At 52.8% G+C, this 22,138-nt stretch overlaps 1 protein-coding gene across 1 annotated transcript in view; it reads right to left on the bottom strand.

Moving 5' to 3' along the window:
• The window catches only part of NEURL1B (neuralized E3 ubiquitin protein ligase 1B), a 31,803-nt gene extending 10,401 nt beyond the window's left edge, over nt 1-21,402 (bottom strand). The window contains exons 1-3 of the mRNA XM_068990800.1: nt 21,389-21,402; nt 19,294-19,424; nt 7,203-7,748 (exon numbers count right to left, since the gene is read on the bottom strand). Of these exons, the coding sequence (XP_068846901.1) occupies nt 7,203-7,748; nt 19,294-19,424; nt 21,389-21,402 (691 nt within the window). The remainder of the gene's footprint in view (nt 1-7,202; nt 7,749-19,293; nt 19,425-21,388) is intronic.
• Between the last annotated feature and the right edge of the window lie 736 nt (nt 21,403-22,138).

The raw sequence follows: 22,138 nt of genomic DNA, 5'->3' as shown, positions 1-22,138 counted from the left end.
CTATTTGTGTCTTTTTAATTTCACATTCAACATTTTTTAAATTAAATTTCACTGGGCTGAGCTGAAGCAGGGATCGGGAGGGGGCGGTATAGACAACACCTTTAAGGAAGTTTTGCTCTGAAGGAGAGCAGAGAAATGGTAGTAGCCAGTGGAAGAGATTGTCAAGGGCATTTTCTTTAAAGATGGGAGCTACCAGAACCCTGTGTGTGCTCATGGGGATGGTTCTGCGGAGCGGGAGCGGGAGGCTGGAGAAAGGGATAAATGACCAGAGAATGTCCCTACACAGGCAGAGAGGACAGGAGCAGAGCTCCTTCCACCACGGGCGCGGGAGGGCAGGCAGCAGGCAAGGTGCCGGGGACCGAGACGGAGCGAGGATGTCGGGCACCGAGCCTGCGCTTTTCTGCATGCCGCCCAAAGGTGGCTGGACAGGTCGACAGACAGACCTCGGCTGGTCCCTGGCAGTGCTGGCTGTGGCCTCAGCTTCCCCTTGCAGTGTGGGGAGCCCCACCCCTGCCTCACAGGCCTGTGGGGAGGACGGAGGGCAGAGCTGTGGAAAGAGTAACCGTGTGCCTAGCGCTGCACCCGGCACACAGTGGGCCTTCAGGGCCCCTAGCAGGACATGGCCACAGAGTGGCGATCCCACACCTGACGGGGAAAGAAGCCTTCAGGCCAGCCTGCCAGGCAGAGGCCTGACTGTGGGGGCGGGGCTGGGCGCTGGGCTGGGCTGTTTGTAAAGGAAACTATACTGATGCCCATTGCTCTGAGTGGGTCCCCTTCAGGCCAGATGAAGCCAGCAGCAGCCGCTACCGCCAGCCTGATGCGGGTGCTCACAGGTCCCAGGCCAAGGCACTTCTCTGCGTCCCGGGCCACACCCTATCACCCCATGGCCACTGGTGAGCTGGCAGGTCCCTGCCCCTCTTTGGGCCTCAGTTTCCTCATCTGCAGCATCTGGAGTGATGCACTCAGACCAGCAGGCCATGATTTAGATCGACAAGTTTGTCTTTATCACATAATTTGTTCATAAGCCTAACGAACAGATACTGACTCTGGAACCACCAACCGTTAGGTGACCTTGGCCAAGTTATCCATCCATGCTGGGTGTGTGGATGGGGACAAAACTGTTTCCTGTCTCACGGGGTTCTTGTGAGGACTGGAGGACATCACCAGGTAAAGCCCTCAGCATGGTGCCCGGGCTGAGTAGGTCCAGTAAGTTAACAGAAGGGCTCACGGCTTTCAAGGTCGGTTAATAACTCCCATATAAAGCCTTTGGAGAGCTGCTGTTACTGGCTTCTGGCATCCAGTCCCTGCTGCTTCTGGCATCCAGTCCCTGCTGCTTCTGGTCTCAGCACCAGCTTTTCTTTAGAGGGAACTACTCCCCGCCCCATTTCCATTCAGTACCTTGAGCAGGGAGTCTTAACTTGGCCAGCCCCTCTAGCTCATCCCTCTGGCCATGGAGATCAGTGAGGCCAGATCTTGAGATCACAGCAGCTTTCCTGCTAGACTTGTTAAGTTCACGAGATATGGAACTGGTGGCCTTGCCCCCACCCCAAAGGGAAAGCCTGCTGGAGGATGACACAAAGACAGGAAAAGGGATAAAGGCAGGCCAATATTCTGGGTGCTATTCCTCGGGCCCCTGCATTGAGCCAGGCTAACAAGCAGCTGCTTCCTGGAATTTGCAGTCCATGAGACATTAATTCCCTTTATTTTTGCTTCAGTGAGATTGAACCAGTTTCCATCTCTTGAAAGCAAAGGTTTCTGAAGCCCAGTCTGTGATGCCATGGCCTTGGGCTGGTGGCCTATGTTCAGTCTGACCAGCATTCTGCCACCGGGCAGCGGCCCTGATGTGGACCACTCCCGAGCTGCCTGGAAGAGGGAGAGGGCCGCCCCAGGACAGCATGAGGCCTACACTCCAGAGCTCGGGGAAAGGGCTTCTTCAGAGGAAAAGGAGCCAGAAGAGGGGGAACAGGTGTGCATGACTTGGCTGAACCTTCCTCTCCTGGGTCCCAGAACTGCTCGACTCAGCAGAAAGTAATTTGCTCCCTCTCTTTGGTCCAGAGGAGCATCCAGGGAAATCACAGGCTCTCAGGATAGACCACTCTGGGCCCCAGTAAGCCCATCCTGATCAGTGCCCCAGAGAATGTAACCGCAGCAGCCACAGGGCAGCCCTGGGGAAGAATGTTTCCAGTAATGCTGTCTGCACGGGGGCAACCCAGGTATCCATCAGTTAGGAAACACGGAACCAGACAGACACTGATAAATCTTAAAATGGGGCAAGTGAAAAAGGAAAACAGTAAGATCTTTAGCACGATGCCATCCACCTATGCATGCCAATCATACAAAATAGCTCTATGTATTTTTTAAAAATACATGCTCAAGGACTTACGCCAAACATCAAGAGTGGTGCTTATTTGGGCAGGGGAAAGTGTGAGTGGGAGTCAGGATTGGAGATGAAGCAGAAAAGTCAAAACAAGAGAAGGAGCTTGTGTGATGCTGCCATGCCCTGAACTAGAGGTCTGAGGAACTCAACTCAGTACCAGAAAGGGAGGAGGAACAGGTGCTCGTGCAGAGAGGATCATTGTGATCACAGTCCTGGCTGCACCTGGGGATCACCCCAGGAGCCTTAAGAAGTCTGGATGCCCGGAGCCAACCCCCAGGTTCTGATCTAATTGGCCTGGGTGCAGCCTGGAAAGTGGAGTTCTGAGAGGCACGACCCCCACACCCCCCGACAGGTGACCTCAGTATGCAGCCAAGGCTGAGACCACCAAACTAAAGGGAGACGCACCTGGCCTCTAATCCTGGCTCTGTCACTCTCAAACCAAGATATTCCCTTCTCCAAGCCCTCGGCTGCTCATCTAGAAGGGCCTCAGTTATTTCCTCCGCGAGGGGATCTTCCTGACCCAGGGATCAAACCCCTGTGTCCTTGTCTCCTGCACTGCAGGTGGATTCTTTACCCACAGCGCCATCAAGGAAGTCTTTCTAACATAAACCCACAGTGATGAGAGAACAGACTCTGATTTCAGTACTTTTAGACCATGAATTTATTGTACTTTATGTCCAGGGTCTCCTAGTTTATAGTCTATGGGAACCTGAATAGAATTTGTATCCTACTCTTGCGTGAAAAGTGTATAAGTCTTAATTATGTTGAACTGGTTCATGGTGCTTTTCAGGTCTGCTATATCCTTCTACTTTTCTGTATATCCATCCTATTAATTTTTGAGAGCTTGATACTGAAACTCCAACTAAAAATCTTCATTTATCTACTTAAAAAATAATTGTAATATATAGTAGAACTATAAAAATAAATAAAAAGGGGCTAAGTCACCCTATCTTGAGGAAAGACTGAACATCACAAGAAGGGGAACCTCAGGGTCCGGCCACAGAGAGGCGGTGCTCTCTGCTGTAGTTGGACCCCCTTGCAGGATGCTGGGCTGAAAGCACAATTCCAGCATGTGAAAGAAACAGGCAAGGACTACGAATCCCTTTTTATTTCTGAGACTTAATTTTGGCTCAAAATCCATGGTGAATACAGGGCACCCCCATTCCATCAGATGAGAAGGACACTTCCCAGGTGAGGGCTGCCAGATAAAGTATAGAAAGCAAAGTTACATTTCAATTTCAGATAAACAACAAATTCTTCTCTACCGAGTTTTCTGTAATAAACTATATGGGGAAAGAATCTGAAAAAGGACGGATATACGTATAACTGAATCACTTTGCTGTACACTTGTTGTAAATGAACTATATTCCAATACAAAATAAAAATTAAAAAACCAAATTCTAAGTATGCCCCCAAAATTGCATGGATATACTTAAGGAAATTATTCATCGTTTTTCTGAAATTCAAGTGTAACTGGGCATCCTAAACCCGACAGCCTTACCAAGAGGCTGCTGTAGCTTGTTGGTGTTGAGGCTGTATTCAGTGGGACCCGAGAGAGGCGAGGGAGGGACAGATGGACATTGCTGCACTTGAGTCATGTCTGACTCTTTGTGACCCCGCAGACTGTAGCCCGCCAGGCTCCCCCGTCTATGGGATTGTCCCTGCAAGAAGACTGGAGTGGGTTGCCACTTCCCTCACCAGGGGATCTCTGGACGTGGGGTTTGGACCTGTGTCTCCCGCTCTGCAGGCAGATTCTTCGCTGCTAGCGCCGCCTGAGCCGGGGATGAGGGGTCCCTATTCTGGAGTCTCACGGCTAAGACTCTAAAGGAACTGTGTTAACCTTCTTGTTCCTCATGAGAAAAAGGAGGCCAGAGCCTCCTCTTATTTATCCAGGCGGTACAGTGGACACCGCTTTCAGAAGCCCAGTTCTTCCAGGAATTGGGAGGGAGGGACCCCACTTACGGTGGGATTTCTGTGGTTCTTGCGCTGTGCTGGCAACAGCTGAGTACCTACTGCCTGGACTCAAACTGTACAGAATCGTGAGTACTTTGCCTCCTTATTTTTATTATAACTTTTTTTTTCTGATTATAAATCATTGTTGATAACTTTGGAGAGGAAAAAAAAAGAAAATAAAAACACCCATAACCCCTTCACCCTGATATCACCAATGTCAATTTGCTCTTTCTCTGGGAAGGAAACATTTATTGAGCCTCGATCACATGTCAGTAAGTTCTCCATTATCTCATATAACCTTCAGAAAGGAAAATAACTTTATTGCCCTTTCTTCTTGTAAAAGCAATATCAGCCCTTTCCATATATATTAAAAAGATAACTCAGAGAGGTATAAAGAAGGAAGTGAGATTCACCTATGCTCCCTTCCCCCGTGGATGGCATTCTTTCCGATCTCATCTTCCCTCCCGCATATCATTGTGAACATTGTCCCATGACACCAGTGCTGGGTGCCCCGCGTCAGCCGCCCATCGTGGGCACCACTGGCAGATTAGAACATGGAGGCTCCCGTCTGCCCCCTGATGCTGGTGCTCCACGGGCCCTCTTCTTTCCTCCCAGGGGCGTGGGGTGCTGGAGAGGCTCAGTAAAGGCAGGGAGGAGAGGGTCCACGACTCCTCACAGGTCTGTTCAGTTCATTAAGTCATCAGGAGAGGCTGCTTCCAATTTGTTTTTTTTTTTTTTAAAATCCTCATCCACTTGTGCTGATTATGGAGTGGTTGTGATTCCTCAGATGGTACCAAGACTTGGGCTGTCTGAAGGAGCAGGTGAATGAGGCCCGACTGTCTCCCCGCTCCATAGGGATAAAGAGCTTCAAAAAAGTGGTCCAGAGTGGGGTCTAGACAGGGGATCTAGAGGAGGTTTTTAGAAGCCTGCATTTCCTGCAGGTAAAATACCAGAACCTTCCATGGAAAAGAGCATGGGGGAACTCGGTTAAAATGCCCGAGTAAGGCCCCAGCTTGGAGGATGGGTAGCTACTTATACTTTGGTCTGCCTAAGCCTGGATTTCAGACATATGCCTCAGCGCCTGTGCAGACGGGCAGAGATTCTCATTTCTTAGCTATTATTTCTTGAGCGCCTTCCATGTGCCAGGCTTTATGCGGCATCCCTTTCATACACCATCTCATACACCCTGCCAATACTCCCATGAGGTAGGTACTATCATGAACTCATTTTACAGATGCAGAGACTGAGGCACAGAGAGGTTTGGTCACCTAGCCAAGGCCACACAGCTGGCAGGTGTGCAGCAGAGATCCATGTGACTCCCACCCCTCTCCTCCCAGCTGCTCGGTTCTGCTGCCTTTCTTCTTCTGGGGAGTTGGGGGCCCGAATGCATGCATCTCCCCTCCCTGCCCAGTGGTGGTGTGGGCAGTGCCGGGGGCAGCGAGGAGCCCAGGGCCAGGGTTTTCCCTCAGGATGCAGGGCTGAAAGACCAGAAACTGCCCAGATATTCAGATACACAAACTGTACTCCATCCAAATCAAGCCATACTCCTGGGCAATGAAAAAGGAACACATTTCTGATACAGTAACAACATGGATGAATCTCAGAGATCTTGCGCTGAGATTAAGGGGCCAGACACAAATGCATATACTGCACGGTTCCATTTATGTGACGCTCAAGTAGGGGTGCAATAGTCTATGGTGAAAAGTCGGAACAGTGGCTGCCCTGGTGGGGAGGGGGCTGCCTTAAAGGGGCAGGCAGCAACTTGGCTTATGGTGTACTGTGTACAACTCCATCAAAACTCAAACTTTAGATCTGTGCATTCACTGCAGATAAATACATATAAGGCTGTGTCCCCTGAGAAACCTGTTCTCCTTTTTCTCCCCCAGAAGTGGAGGCTGGGCTGCTCACGTGCAACCTGAGTTCAAGAGCTAATGTCACAAACAGAAAGCAGGCCAAGGGCTGGGGGGAGGATGGGAGTGGCAGCTTAATGGGTATGGATTTCTCTTTGTAGTGATGAAAATGTTTTGGAACTAAACAGAGGTGATGGTTGCCAAACCTGTATGACGAATGCCACGAAACTGGACACTTTACTTTTGTGTTACGGGAATTTTACCTCCATTTTTAAAAACCTTTAAAAAGGGAGAGAAATAGGGTCTTAAGGGCCACAGACTTGTATCCCGTGAGTTCTCACCACCAGGACTTCAGCATTAGTCACTCCTCCTCTGTTGGAGCCGGGGCCACACTTACCTGCCTGCAGCATCCCCAGTGGACCCTGACCCCCTTAACCACGGACCTTGAGATGATACTTACTGTCCACTGCCTGGGCAGCGTAGGGGCTGGAAGATTAGGTCATGGGTTTGACTGCTGAGTGAGGAAGTGGATTGTGAGTGAATGAATGAGCAAATGCGTAAACAGGTATGTGAATGAGTGAATATACGAATGAGTGAGCAAAGGAATAAATGCTTGCATGAATGAATGAACGAGCAAGTGAACAAGGGAGTGAAGGAACACACACAGGAACGGATGAAAGAATGAGCCCGCGAGTGAGCACACCGCCCGGTGAAGGAGCAAGTGAAGGGGCCTGGACCGGGCGTGGACTCTGGGCCACACCCGTGTGGACTCCCATCCAGGTTTTGCAAGGCAAATAGTTTAATCACTCCGGGCCTCAGTCTTCTCATCGGTAAAACGGGGATGGTGGGTTGTTGCCGAAGATAAATGAATGGAAATGTGTAAACTGCTTAGAAGACGCCTGGCAAAGGGAGCCCTGGGTATTCGTGAATGTTAAAGAAACACACCCTCATGCGCACCAGGGCCCACTACCTGGTCCCGGCGGGGCCACCCTATCTCCCTTCCAGTGGGGACCACCACCTACCGAGGAGCTGCACCTCGTCCGTGATGCCGTAGACGTCGATGAGCGCCCAGAGCGGGCCGCCCACCGCCACGCCGCAGTGGAAGAGCACGGGCTCGCCGTCGTTGACGCTGTAGAAGACGCGGCCGTGGCGGTCCGCCCAGTAGGCCAGCACCGTGTCGCGCAGCGCCAGGTTCTCTGGCAGCGCCTTGGCCCAGTAGCCGGGCCGCGTGACCAGGTCAGGACAGGCGTACTTGGGGATGTCCTGGGCACTCATGAGCGACGGGTCGTGGGCTGTGAAGCCAAAGCGCAGCGCCCCGCTCCAGCCCGGGCGCACGGCCACCAGGCGCAGCCGCACCTGCTCGTACAGCCGGATGGGCCGCTGCGTGAACGTGACCCCGTTGCAGAAACTGTTGCGCCGCGTGGCTCGGCGCGAGTGGCCGTCTAGCCGCACGTTCTTGCCCTTGGCCTGCGCGTGGAAGCGCGGCGCTTCGCCCAGCACCGGGCGCCGCTCCGGGCCGGGGCCGCAGCAAGGCCGGGTGGCCAGGAGGCGCGCCGGCGGGCTGGACTCTGCGGGAAGACACAAACAGGAGGGTCAGGCCCCCTGGCGACATTGTGGCCCCAATTTGTCTTTAATCATGTCGTTTTTAAATTCCATCTTAATTTGACCTGTAATCTCAAGTCACTGCAAACTGCCCAGGACCGCTACAGCAAACTTACTCTGCCCCCTTCGCAGATGAGCGAAGAGCAGGGGTTGGTGTGTGCCCGTCCAGTGAAGCACTGCTCAGAGCCGTTTCACTCGCGGACGGGCCAAACCAGTGAGCTTGCCACCACTGCCAGCGTGGGGCCAACTGACTTTTCGGTCCCCATCAAAACCCTCCACATCTAGAAAGTGTGTGAAAGTTGCTCAGTCGTGCCCGACTCTTTGGGACCCCATGGACTATACAGTCCATGGAATTCTCCAGGCCAGAATATGGAGTGGGTAATTGTTTCCTTCTCCAGGGAATTTTCCCAACCCAGGGATTGAGCCCAGGTCTCCCATATTGCAGGTGGATTCTTTACCAGCTGAGCCACTAGGGAAGCCGTTTCTAGAGGCTTCCTCCAAAAGCCACTTCTGGACTGCAAAGTCCCTCTAAAGGCCACAGCAGCCTTGGATTCTTGAGGAGTAGTGGAAGGTGTCTGGCTGCTTTCCTCTGTGTAATTTTTATTAAAAAGGCAATTTGGGGGCCCTCCTGGGATCCCCAGTACAGCCTGGAATCTCAGTTCTCTGGCACTTCCTGGTTGTGCGACACACGGCAGACCCAATCACTTCTCTAGCCTGTTTCCTTGCCCGTAAAATGGGAACATCAGCGTAACTCACACAGCTGCTAAAAGATCATGTGGGTGAGTTCCTAGAAGACTGCCTGGCACAGAGCATGTGTTTAATAGGCAACCAATAACACGAGTGTAATACTGAGTTCCAAAGGACACCCGAGCCAGAATTCTGACTTCTCCTCCCCTTTACCCACAGAAGAGGAAGGCATTCTTTATAAGCAAGGCTGGCTTTTCTAGAACATACACCTTTCGTAATTCATTTCTATGGGGATTGTGCCCTGAAGACCCTGGAGAAACTTGGGACAGTCTCCTTACAAAGCATCTGGTTGCTGGCCACAAACCAGGGTGACCTGGACTGGAGGTGGGGGCATCGTCCTTCCCAGCTTTCCTCCTCCATCAAGGGGGCAGCTCCTGGGAGGCTCCAGTAGCGTAGGAGGTAGCCAGGTGGGTGATTACTGCACAAGTCTCTGGTGCTTGCTCACAACAGCAGCTGAGGACAATTTTCAAGGCAAAGGCTCACAACGCACAGGCAGCCCCTGGCGCACAACAGTCTGTAGAATGACGACCACGGGGAATGAGAGCCCACTGCAGGGCTTCCCACACCAGCCCTGGGGTTCACTGTGCTCTGGGGGCATCGTGGGGTTCCATTAACACTGAGGTTCTGGGGAGTGAGGACAGGAGGAAACGAAGAGGGACAGGCAATGAGAATGCCGGCTCCCCAGGCCTGAGGGGATGGAGGCCCCGGTCACCGAGGCAGGGGTTCCTGCTGGAGGCCCTGCTCCAGACACAAGCCACTGACCCACGGAAGACAAATAACAAGCAGGAAAGCCAAGAGGAAATAGGAAAAAATAACCCTCGGGACTTCAGTCATTCATCCACTCAACAGACGTTTAGCGAGCACCCAGAAAGTGCCAGGTGCCATGTTAGGCACTGGAAACACAGCTGTCACCAAGACTGATAAGGTTCCCACTTGGACGGCACTGTCATGCCAGTGGGCAAAGCAAGACAATAAACAAAACATAGCCGGTGGGATGCAGTCAGAGGAGGAGGCAGAAAGGAGTGTTATGCCAGACAGGAGTTTCCAGGGAGGGCCTCTCTGACGAGTGACTTTTTTTTCTACTCTTTCGGTCATAACTTCAGCATCTGGGATCCTGGTTTCCTGACCTGGGATGGGACCTGCACGCCTGCAGTGGAAGTGTGGAGTTTTAACCACTGGATCGCCGTGGAAGTCACTCTGATGAGTGACTTTGAGCAGACCTGAAGCTAAAGGCACTCGGGGAAGAGCATTCCAGGCAGGAGCAGCACCAAGTGCAAGGCCCTGAGGGGGGAATGTGCCCGTGCGGGTGGAGTCGTGTCACTGGGTTCGCTGTGGAAGGGAATGACCAGAGCTGGAAATTCCAGCGGAGCTGGAATGGTGGGGCGTGGGGGGTGGGGTGGGAAAGAGATCCTCTGGTTGTGGTCTGTTTTTTCTTTCACCATTTCACTCTGAGATGGGACATTATTGGAGATTTAGAGCAATGGCACCCCACTCCAGTGCTCTTGCCTGGAAAATCCCATGGACAGAGGAGCCTGGTGGGCTGCAGTCCATCGGGTTGCTAGGAGTCGGACACGACTGAGCAACTTCACTTTCACTTTTCACTTTCATGCATTGGAGAAGGAAATGGCAACCCACGCCAGTGTTCTTGCCTGGAGAATCCCAGGGACGGGGGAGCTTGGTGGGCTGCCATCTATGGGGTCGCACAGGGTCGGACACGGCTGAAGCGACTTAGCAGCAGCCACAGAGCAAAGAAATGGTAGGAAAGTTCAGGCCACAGGGTGGAGAGTAGACTGTTTGTTGGTGAGGGGGGGGCGGGAGGGCGGGGTGGGGTCTGGGCAAGTAAGCCAGGGGCTAGGACAAGGCTGTGGGATTCCTCCAGGGTAGAGACGATGGTGCCTCAAATTTGGGGCAGGGAGCTGTGAGTAAATGTGGTGAGAAGGGGTCTGATTCTGGATATGTTTTGAAGGTAAGGTAGTAGAGATTTGGAGGTTTTAGTTTTTCATGAGAGAAATAAAAAACATTCAACACACAGTAGGCCCTCTGTGTTTTCCGGCTCTGTGTCACTGAATTCAACCAACCACGGATTGAAAATATTCAGGGGAAACAGATTCCAGAAAATTCCAAAAACCAAAACTTGAATTTGCTGTGAATCGGAAACTACTTACATAGCATTTGCATTGTATTTACAACTATTTACATAGCATTTACATTGTATTAGGTATTATAAGTAATCTAGAGATGATTTAAAGTATAAGGAAGGATGCGTGTAGGTTATATGCAAATACTACACCATTTTATATAAGTGACTTGGGCATCAGAGTTGGGGTATCTGTGGGGGGTCCTGGAATTAATCCTCCTGCCCCCAGGATACTGAGGAATGACCGTATTTGCTTTGGATGTTTAAGCTGTATACAATAAATACAGCTTAAACTATATTTTAAAAGTATACAAAAATTTTAAAAAGGCGTCTTGGTTCTATGACGGATACTGGAAGTGGCAAGGAAAGGCTGGGCGATACCAGGCGTGGACCCTGGAAAGCAGGGGCTTGTCTATATCATCTGTGATTCCAGTGCCCAGCAAAGCCCTGGCACACATCAGGTACTTGATAAATGCCAGCTGCTGGCTTTATTATAGTTAGAGCAGACTTTGGAGAGCATCTCCTTGAATAAGTCCATTTTGCAGATGAAAAAAATGGCTCCACAGAGGAAGAAGGAACCCGCCCAATCTCAAGGTCACTAAGGGCCTGGGCAGGAACCCCTTCCTTGTGGGTTCTTCTGGCCAACTACCTCTGACACAGGGAGGCAGAATGTCAGCGGTCAGTCCCACCCAAGGAGGGTAAGGAGAGCCCTGGGCGGGGATGGGGGGTGCTGGCCACGCACCACCTCCCACAGGCCCTGGGCTATTGTGAAAGAGGTCCAGGTTTCTGCAGCCCCCATGCAGGGCAGCCCTGCGGGCACGTGCTGCCCCTCCCTCCTCCTCCAGACGGAGGAGAGATCTAGCTTCTCTCCAACTAGTGGGTTGGTCTCATCCCAACTCAGAAACTGGGGTGTGCCTCAAGCCTGGCCAATCAGATCACTGTAAACTTTTCAGGTAGGGGAGCCTTCTTTTGCTTATAGGCCAGGTTGAGCTAGGTTTTTGATACTTGCAAACAAAACTGTTCTGACTGACAGTTACCATGCATTCAATTACCTTGTATGGAATACCAGCTTTGGCCTGGCTACTTACCATGCATTTCCTCATTTAATCTTTATAATAACCCTTTGAGTTAAGGACGACCATTAACCTCATTATGCAGATGAAGACATGGAGTTTCAGAGAGGTTGAGTTATTTGCCTAAAGTCACACAGGAGGCTAAGCTAAAGGCAGAGCTGCGACTGAAGCCACATTTGTGTGACCTCCATCGGCCTTTTGAGCTATTTTACCATATTCTCTCTGCCCTTTAGGAATTAACACAGGATAGACAGAATGACTGAGCTGTAGATCCCTGATGTAGAGAGGGAAGCAAGAAGCCACCTATTGATTCCTTGTACCCCTAGGCGGGTCTGCTAAGCATTGGACAGGTGTATGAGGGCAGCAGGCAAGATGCTCACTCCATTATTCATGCATCCATCCACCCACCTATCCATCCATCCATCCATCCATCCAATCATCTTCCATCTACATCCATCCTTCCATACATCCATCGTTCATCTTCCTATCCATCCATCCAACCATCCTTCCATCCATCTATCCAGCCATCCATCAATGCATTCATCTATCCATCAGTGCCTTCATCGATCCACTCATTCATCCATCGGTCCATCATCCATCCATCATCCACCCATCTGTCCATCTTTTCTGAAGATATATCTGCTGAAGTGAAGCACTGAGGGAGCAAAGGTGAGGATACAATCCTGCCCTTGTGGAGATCTGAGTCTTTCCACGGAAGAGAAGACACACAGGTGGATAGACATGAACATTAGGGACCAATAATAACAATAGAGACCACATTAGGCATTGGGACCCGGGGGCTATCAGGCCCAGAGGAGATCCCAGATTTAGCCAGGGGCTGGGGGGCAGGGGGTGATGCCCACAGAGCCAGGTGTTAAGGGAGGAGATGAAACACTCCAGGCAATAAGGACAGAGGTCAGGCAAGCTGGACCTGGAAGGAAGGTTTAGTCCTATGGAAGGTGTAGCAGAAAGCATCTGAGGTTAGGCAGCCACTGCTTTGCAGGGGTGAGGGCTGAGGGGTGAGGGTGCGGTCAATGTCATGGGGACCAGACATTCAGGGAAGGCCCTGAATGCCCGCCGGGGAGGCTCAGAGTACACAGCATGGGCACAGGGAGCCACAGGCTTCTGGCAGAGCAGGCCAGCACTGTCTGTTAGGGAAGGTCCCTGAGGCGGCAAGGAGGGTGCACACAGGGTCAGGCTGTGGGCCGTCTGCAGAACTACAAGGATGAAAGCAAGGGCCCGCTGGACAGCAATACCCGCGGGACAAAAGTGAAGCAGCTGGGAGAAATTCTGCCCGGTGTGAACTGTCAGGAGAGGCGGCCCAGGACAGAAGAGCCTGCATTCTCCACGCCCGCTGTGGCCTTGTGCCAGCCACCTGACTCTGGATGGCAGCGTCCTCCAGTGTCCAAGAGACCGGACTCCCTCCAAGGTCCCCGCGGCTGGCAGACTCTCCAGGAAACATTAAATAGGACCACAGATCAAAAGCATGAAAGACCACAGGCCGCCCTTATTTGATGCTTTTTATCTGTTTTTCTGACCTTATCTCTTCATCAGAGTTGCTTTACGAAACTGGCCTGGGGACCCTGAGTAGATGTCCCTTCAGAGTGGCCTGGCGATTTCAGTGGATGCTGGAGTCAGGAGAAATGCTGCCTTGTACTATAAGGGGAAGTTTCCTGCTAAACCAGCTATATGTTAGGATAAAAGGCAGCCAAGAAACCAGGGAAGTTTACGTATTTGTTTAATTTTGATTATAAGATCCAGCTTCCTTCAGGGAATGAGGGATAAACACTATTTTTCCCTCCTCCTCTGAGGCCTGAGTCCTGATGGGAGATAAAGAAAACCAGAGTGAAAAAGTCTGTAAGAGGATGTGTTATTTACACAAACTGACACTGCTTAAAATGAAAGAACAACATGAAGCGATCTTTAAATTGTACACCCGCGTCAGCTTAGGGGAAGCAGCTTCCCCATGAAACAGAAAACTGCGGCGTGGACCCCGGGGGCCTCGGAGAACACCCCAGTCCGGGCATGTCAACAGAAAGCCTGCACTTTATTATTTAAGTCACAGCAGTGAACACGACAGCCTTATTAGAGGAAGTCTGGGGAGAAGGAGAAAATTCCCGTCCCCCCACACTCTCACCTTAACTCATGATACATTTTGCGTCGTCCCTGACTGGCCCTTATTCCAGAAGCACCATCAGCTGAGCTCTCACTACACGCCATGTCTGGAGCCGGCTGTTGCTGCTATCACGGTGGTGGTGGTGGTTTAGTCGCTAAGTCGTATCCTACTCTTTATGACCCCATGAAAGGTAGCCTGTCAGGCTCCTCTGACCGTGGGATTCTCCAGGCAAGAACACTGGAGTGGGTTTCCATTTCTTTCTCCAGGGGATCTTTCAGACCCAGGGATTGGACCCACGTCTCCTACACTGGCTGGTGGATTCTTCACCACTGAGCCACCTGGGAAACCTTTTGATAACATGGTGATGGTTTAGTTGCTAAGTCGTGTCCGACTCTTGCGACCCCATGGATTGTAACCTGCCAGGCTCCTCTGTCCATGGGATTCTCCAGGCAAGAACACTGGAATGGGTTGCTATTTCCTTCTCCAGGGGATCTTCCTGACCCAGGGATGGAATCTGGGTCTTCTGCATTGCAGGAAAATTCTTTACCAACTGAGCTACAAGGGAAGCCTTTGATAACATGGTTGTAGTTAATTCTCACAACAGATCTTCACCTACAGGATTCTCATCTGCATTTTCCAGGAGAAAACACTTCCTGCAGATCCAAGGAGCAGCACTGAGAAGTGACCCCAGCGCGGTCTGACCCCAAACTGAGTGTTCTTTCCTCTTGCCTGACTTTCCTCCATTGGTAGTGTGGAAGTACTAAGCATGAAGTAGTACTGAGTACCCTTTCTAATTTCCTTGCAGTCAGAGAACACAGTTAATTCTGCTTCCTGCCTTTTCTAACTCAACATTACATAAAAAGCATTTTCCCCACATGGCTCCCAAGCATTCACTGTGCTGTTTCATGGCTGCAGAGTATTCCACGGAGAGCCAAGAAGCCCCCCACTGCTCCCCTCCTGGGATCACGTCAGCTGTTCCCCCAAATGGCTGGGTCTGTGAGCAGTTTCCCAGCTGCTGGCACCGGGACCGGATTCAGACGGACCCCCATCTCACTGGTGAGAAAACCTTCTGCCAGGAAGGGGCCCAGCCCACGCCACGGACCAGACCTTTCCCCTCAAGCAAGGGCGAGTCCCAGCTGGCCTCATGGGGGTGCTGCCTCTGGCCGGTGAGCCCCCTGGCTCTCTGGCCAGGAACTGGGTCCTGGGACTCCGAGAACAAGGCTGGGGCAGGAGGGGGGAGACTTCTCTGCGGTGGGAACCAAGGGGAGATCTCTGCTCTCAGCCCCTTCCTACGGGTAGGAGGGAGGGCACCGTCCTGGCCCACCCCTCAGAATTAACCAAAGGCTGCTCCAGCCTGCCAAGAACAGAGGGGCGGGGCTCTCCAGCATCTAGTCATGGAAGCAATGCCCCAATTCAAAAATGTATGGGCAGAGGTCTTCCCTGGTGGTCTAGTCGTTGAGACTCTGCACTTCACAGCAAAGCTCGTGGCTTCGATGCCCATTTGGGGGAAGTTCTGCATGCCATGGGGTATGGCCAATAAAAAAAAAAAACAAAGATTTTATGAGCAGAGATGTGGGGGGTAGAGGATGAGTGGCTGTGGCAGTTAAGGAGAAAGGGGCTCTGTTTGGGAAAAACCAGTGTTGGCACTGCCAACCTTGGGCTAGCTGTTCCGGAAGGCAGGGGGACAGCAGAGCTGGTCCTTGAGCTGGTCCTTCAGGGGTGGCTCTGCGGTTTACTCGCATGTGCTTTAGAACAGCCTTCATGGGCTCTGGGTTTGAGCCCCTGCTTTGCTGCTCACTAGCCTGAGGGGCCTTTGGGCAAGTTACCACCTGTTGATGGCGTGTGAACACAGACCTGCCCCTCCCCCAGGCTGCAGGGAGGGGCGGTGAAAGCACGGAAGGCGCCCAGCGGGAGTCCCAGCACACCGGACATTCCCTCCCTTACGGGCAACATCGGGGTCCGACACTTGGGCAAGCCCCTCACGCCATCTCTCCCACACTGTTATCTCCTAAATCTCAATTTGAGAGGCGGTTAAAAAGAGCACAGGCCTAGAGTCAGACAGACAAGGGTTCAGATTCTGATTTTCGTCATTTTGCAGCTGTATGATCTTGAGGTACATGCTTAACTTCTCCGGGCCCCCAACCAGACCTAGAAAACGGGTGAGAGTCACCTCCACCCTGCGTGACTGCTGTGAGGACAGATGAGGCCAGCTAGTCAGGCGTGGCGTGTGGCACGGAGTAGCTGCTCAGTTAACCGGGCTTCCTCCCTTTAGCGACCTTTCGTCGTTCCTTTACGGAGAAAAGGTTTACTCCCGGGTCCGAGAAGGCTGTCTGTGGGTCTGGAGAATACATCCTACAACGTTTCTCCCTTGGAGGGCTGGAAACCTGGGCCAGAAAAGGCCTCTTGAAAACCCCAGGGTCACTTTCCCTATGTCCAAGGACAGAGGCCTATTTTTAAGCCACCCCAACAGCATCCCAAACACGCGCTGTGCCACCCTCTGAATGATGCCGCTCATCGCCCCAACCCAGCCTTTCCTTTGATCTAAAAAGAGTCCAAGGAGATGGCATTTACCGCCAGGAGGATGGCAGGAAGCACAGCTCTGGCTTCTCTGGATGCCGAGCTGACGGCCTCCAGCGTGCTGGCGTTCAGCAGATGGCATTCTGGCTGAGATTTTCAGCAGATTCCACTCCACAGGGAAACGGAATTGCCAACCCTGAGGACAGTCTATCCTGCCCCCTCCCTCTCACCAGAGGATTTAACTAGCCTTTTACTGAGCCCTGGGTACACACCTGCATGGCTCCTAGTGTGTAGAGCTGACAGTCTTACAACCCTTCAGGAGGAGACTGTACTGCCTTCACTTTCCAGATGAGGAGACCACGGCAGCAAAGCCGGGCAGTGGCAGGAGGGGCCCTTCCCCACACCCGCCCCTCTCCAAGATGGCCGGGGCCTTGCTAAGGGTGATGAGAGCTGTGCCGGCCTCTCTCCCTTGGAACACAGCCACACTCCACTCACACAATTTGATGGACAATGTCTGGGGCTTCCCGAACCCACACACATCTGACCTCAGACTATGGACTTTGAGTAAGAAGTCTCTGGTTCAAGTGACAGTGAGAGGAAACAGCATGGTGCACATGTGTGTGTGTGTGTGTGCACGCGAGCACACACACGTGCACACACTCTAAAGAGGCAAAGGCAAGGCTGGTATTGGCAGGCTTTCTGTCACCCAAAGCAGGGCAAGGATGTCGGTCTCCTTCGGCAACAGAGCACCGTTTCTATTGGTGGGTTTGAAAGTGGGTTAGAAAGAAAACCACCACGCCTCCCTCACCTCTGCCAAAAACAGCAGTGACATGCACCCAGGAGACAGACGCCAGCCTAATGGGACTTTGTTCTCTGTGTCCAAGGCCTGGTCGGCAGCACTCAGGGTGGAAAGGGGCCAGCCCACACTGGGAACCACCACCCGGCTCCTCCCCGCTCCTATTCTTTGCAAACAGAGTCAGTCCGTGCAGTGCAGCGGCCTGACACTCCTGTCGACAGCTGCGAGGAGGCCCGGGAGAGGGGCTGGAGGTCACGCGGCACTGCCCGTTGGGAGAAAAGGCTGCTCCTTCCAGGTCTAAGTGGCAGCCCTCTTGGCTCAAGTGGGCTCCGATGCACTGAGTTCCCAGGGGGTGAGGTCATCCCCACCCCCACCCCCTAGTCTGTCCAACAGAGCTGGGGTTCCCAAGCTGGCTCTGACCCTCTTCTGGGCCCCTTGGTTGAGGTCTCTTCTTGATAAAGGGGCCCGGGAAACTCCAACTTCAGAAGCGCCGGCACGCAGGGTCAGGGCCCCCTGCTGTGGAGGATGGTGGGGGGATGCACCCTCATTCTTTCTCAGGGACATCACTTCCTCCTGCATCTGACATTTACAAAGCATCTGTTCCAGGCCGGGGCTGCGCTGGCTGCAGGCACACACGCGCTGACGACTCACACGCACAGCCGAGGCCAGTGCGGGGTGGACGCAGACACCATGATTTCATGAGGGGGCCAGCACCGAGGGCTGGAGCCAAGCTTCCCACGGGGGCCACTCTGGGGGGTGACAAATGGTGGGGAACTGTGTTTCCGGCTGAGGGAACAGTATAGAAAAAGGCCTGGAGGAGGGAACAAGCTGAGTGCCCTTGGGGAAGGGCAGGGAACAGTGTAGAAGGCAGAGGGGTGGGTGGAGAGGGAGTCAAGGGCTCTATCACAAAGGGTCTTAAAGGCTGAGCAGAGGAGGTTAAGGTCCTCAAGAAGACTGGGGGCCTCTGAAGGGTTGGAAGCAAGGAAGGAATCCCTGAGGATCCATCTCTCTGAAGAATGAGATTCAAGTCCTGGGTCTTCCCATAGAAACCGTCCTTTCCTATCTTCCCTGCCTATCAGAAGGACCTGGCAGGGCGGGAATGGGAAAACCAGGCCAGGTTTCAAACACTGCTTCCAACGGCTGGCACAGTCCTGCCCTTGGCACCTGCTTCTCCTCCAGGCAGCTTCTGGCAGCTGCCTGCTGATAAGCCAGCTGATTGGCCAGCAGGCTCCTTCTCTTCGCCCTGAGGGCAGCCACTCCCCCAGCCTGGGTGGGGCCCAGAAGCCTGACTGTTCACTCCTAGCCTCAGCCCTAGGCGGGAACCTGCAGGGACCCGGTCCCAACTTTGAATCAGCAGATCCACTGGCCCTACTTTTCAGGATCAAATGCAGCTGGAAACTCTCCTAGAACTTCACTGCTGTGGCTCCTGGAGCTGAAGAAATGCTCTTCAGAAGCATCAGGGCTGGGTAGCGTATGCTGGCCCTGAGGGGTGGGAGCCTACCCCTGCGGCACCCCCAGTGTATACCAAGGGCAAACCATGCTGCCCATTCATTTATGGCCTCACCCTGCCAGGTGGCTTCCTCAAGAGGAAACTGAGGCCCAGAGAGGCAGACATCCCAGCCAGAGGCCACCCAGACTGTGAGGGCAGTGCCTGTCTTTGAGTCTGGTCCTGTCTGACCCTGGAAGTTTCATCCTTCTTGTTGTATGCCTCATTTCTCCCCAGGGTTTCTCACTTATCCCCTGAACTGCAAGAAAAAAAAAAAAAAACTGGCTATGTATTAGAGACAAAGGTGCAGTGAGGCCTGGCTTGGTCTCGGGGGGTGGGGGGGGGGCAGGGGTGGTGTTGCTTGTCATCAATCAGCCTGTTTTGAGCAACTCAAAGGTCAGGGGATGGCAGAACTTGGGATGGACAATCAGCAGCATCTAAAAAAAGAAAGCAGATTATAGCAGGGGGTGGAGCCCCTGTGCCTAATGGCCCCAAGGTCAGAAGAGGGGATTGGAGATGGGCATGATCAGAGAGGGAAACTCCCAGGGGCCATGTAGAGCCCGGGGCTGGTCCTCTGCCCACCAGATGTCCTGTGATCCTCCTGACAGCGCTGAAGGAGGTGACTGCTACCAGACCTACTGCTGCTGAGGAAGGAAGGCTCAAAGAGGCTGGGAGAGCGGCCCCAGGCCACAGGGCCAGGAAGTGGTGCAGTCAGCGTCAGAACACATGCCAGCTGGGTGCCCACGGCTAGGAAGAAGATGCTCTGGGTGCTTTGGGCAAAGGGCAGACGTTATCCCTACAGGGAAGGAACAGCACAAAGCTTGGTCCTCAGCTAAGGTCGAGTCCTTCCCTGCTATGTTTGGCTCGGAGGCCCACAGAGAAGTGCCTCAAGGGCGCCCCTCCCACTCTCCTCCTTTCTCCAAAGATCCAGGTTTCTCTTTCTTCTCCCTCCAGACCTGTCAGACTGGCCTTTCTTCAAATACCTGAGGGCTCCGGAGAGTCGGTGAGTGTAGGCTGAGGACGCCTGCAGGATTCTGCATGGCCTTCTGCCCTCTGACCCGAGGGGTAAACGGCAAATGTTGGAAGTGCACACTTGTGAGTCCTGATAAGAATCTCCGTTTCATACATCCTCAGCGCTGATGATCCTAGAGTTGCTGGCTCCCTGGGGCCTCTCTACATCCCTATGACTCTGTTTCTCAGATGAGAACATAGGTCCAGATGGGGAGGGGTTGGCCCAGGGTCATGGTGCAGGCAAACAGCTGGGTCAGGATTTGACTCAGATCTGAATCCAAAGCCATGCCCGCTCTTATGTGGAATCGCCTCCCTAGCCAGCCAGGGAGTACTTTTGGACTCGTCACCGGGCCTTGAGAGTGTGACCCCGCACTATTGGGTCCTATGGCTCCTCTCTGCTTCATCAGCTTCAGGAGCACAGATTCCTTGCCTTATGGAGTCCCCATCTTATATCGGCTCAGACTTTTCATGGAGTCTCCTATTTATTCCTCATCAAAATCCCACGAGGGAGGCACCATCATTCTCCCCATCCTAAAGATGGGAAAGCAAGGTTCAGAGACGGGGAGTGGCTTGCCCAAGGTCACACAGCTTAGATATAGAACTGAGACTTGAACACAAGACTGCCTCCAAAACCAGTGCTCTTTCTACCCCCTCTCTTAGGGATTCCAGCCAAAGACCCCATCTGCAATCTCTCTGTGACCCTTTGTAAGGCTCTGGGCCTCAGTGTTCTGATCTGTCAGATGGGAGGTGGGACGTGGTGATTCCGAGCATTCTCTCGTCCTGGGAACAGAGTCCTGCAGGGATGAGGGTCCACACCATCCCCAGGGACAGGGAAATTCCACTGTTCCGTGTTCTGCCCTTGAAGTACCCAGAGTCTTAAGGGGAAGGGAATGTCTTCTGAGGGTAAGGAGCTGCCCCTGTGGGGTGGAAAGTTACCAAGCAAACCTGGCTTGGAGACCCAGGCACGCAGGTGCCCACCCATCTCATAAATCCATCATCCTTGGGGAAAAGGAAAGAAACCATGTGTCTGCGGGACATAATCATGACATAAACAACGCGTACTGTTGAGGACGTAAACAGAACACACGTGTTCACAGCTGTGGGCATTCTGCCAGCTGCCAGTGCTGCCCCGACTCTCTCACCCCACCCATGTGCCCGAATGGCTTACTCATCAAAGAACTTTCTCCCCTCTGTCCAGCATGAGACGAGAGGCTGCCCTGGGTCCCAGAAAAAAGGAGAATGAAAGGCAAGGGATGAGAGTGAGCTGGGACTGACACCCAAGAATGGCTGCAAGTACCTGCTGCTAAGCATGTGAAAGTGCTGAGGCTGGGAGGTCATGGGGGAAGGTACAGGCCCAGAAGGGGGCAGGTTGCTTCATCTTTCTGTGCCTCAGCTTCCTGATCTATAAAATGGGCCTAAAACCTCCCAACATGCAGAACTGGCAGGGGGATTATATAAGCGAGAGATTATGAAGAGCCCTCCATGCGTTCAGCAGATGAGCACTGGGGAGCACGTCCTATAAGACCCCTGGGTCAAAGGCACCTTCGCAGACAATTTATCCCGGACCCGTCTGCTGCTCCAGTTGCGTCTGCCACATCCACGTCAAGCCCCAGTTGGGCCTGACGCCAGTGCTGCTCCAGCGAAGGACACTTCTTCCCCTGCCCTACTGCCAGACAGCCTCCACAGTTAGAAAGTGCTTCCTTTGACTGAGCTGAGATCTCACCGATGTCCACACATGTCTGGTCGTGTCTATGCTTGGTCCATAGGGCCCTTCCATATCAAGTCTGCTCCCCTGCCTCATGGACCTGAGACATGTAGGATGTGAGACAGACAACTACAGAAGTTGATGAGCAACTAAAAAGAAAACTGCCAGACAAATATAAAGGCTCACGGTTTTAACACTACGAAGGCTTCCAGGGCAAATGTGAAATGCCACCCACCTGACCCCCTGTCCCAACCCGGCAGTCATCCATCCAGCTTCAACACCCCTTCCTTCTCGTCCCAATCGCGCTGGACTACTTGCACTGTGTGCCCTTAGGCAAGTCACTTTCCCTCTCTGTTCTCCCAACAGTTATATGGCACTTAAAGTAGTAAGCATCTCACAGGGCTTGTCCTGAGGGCTAAATGCAGGCGCCTGCTGAGAACAGTGTCTGGCACAGACTGGTTGAGTGATACGAGCTGGTGGTTATTATTATTCTTTTGTGTCTGTCTCCCTTGGGAGTGTCGGGCTCAGCAGGGAGCAGGGGCTTGCTTGCCTAGTGACTACACAATCATAACAGGTGCCCCCCTGAGCATTCACTACCTGTCAGACACTTTTGCAGGCCTGAGACCTAACATCATTATCTCCTTTCTGCAGAAAAGGGAACCGAAGCAAAGAGAGGTCAAGGCATTTGTCTGGATAATAAGACTCAGACCCAGGGATGGGGGCACCCAGCCCATGGGGCCACCAGCTCTGCTAATGATGACAGCACAG

This window comes from Capricornis sumatraensis, chromosome 18 (genome assembly GCF_032405125.1).
Source record: "Capricornis sumatraensis isolate serow.1 chromosome 18, serow.2, whole genome shotgun sequence".
NCBI classification, from domain to species: Eukaryota; Metazoa; Chordata; class Mammalia; order Artiodactyla; family Bovidae; genus Capricornis; species Capricornis sumatraensis.
The sequence above is the reverse complement of the archived record's forward strand: the minus strand, read 5'-3'. Positions and strand labels throughout refer to the sequence as shown.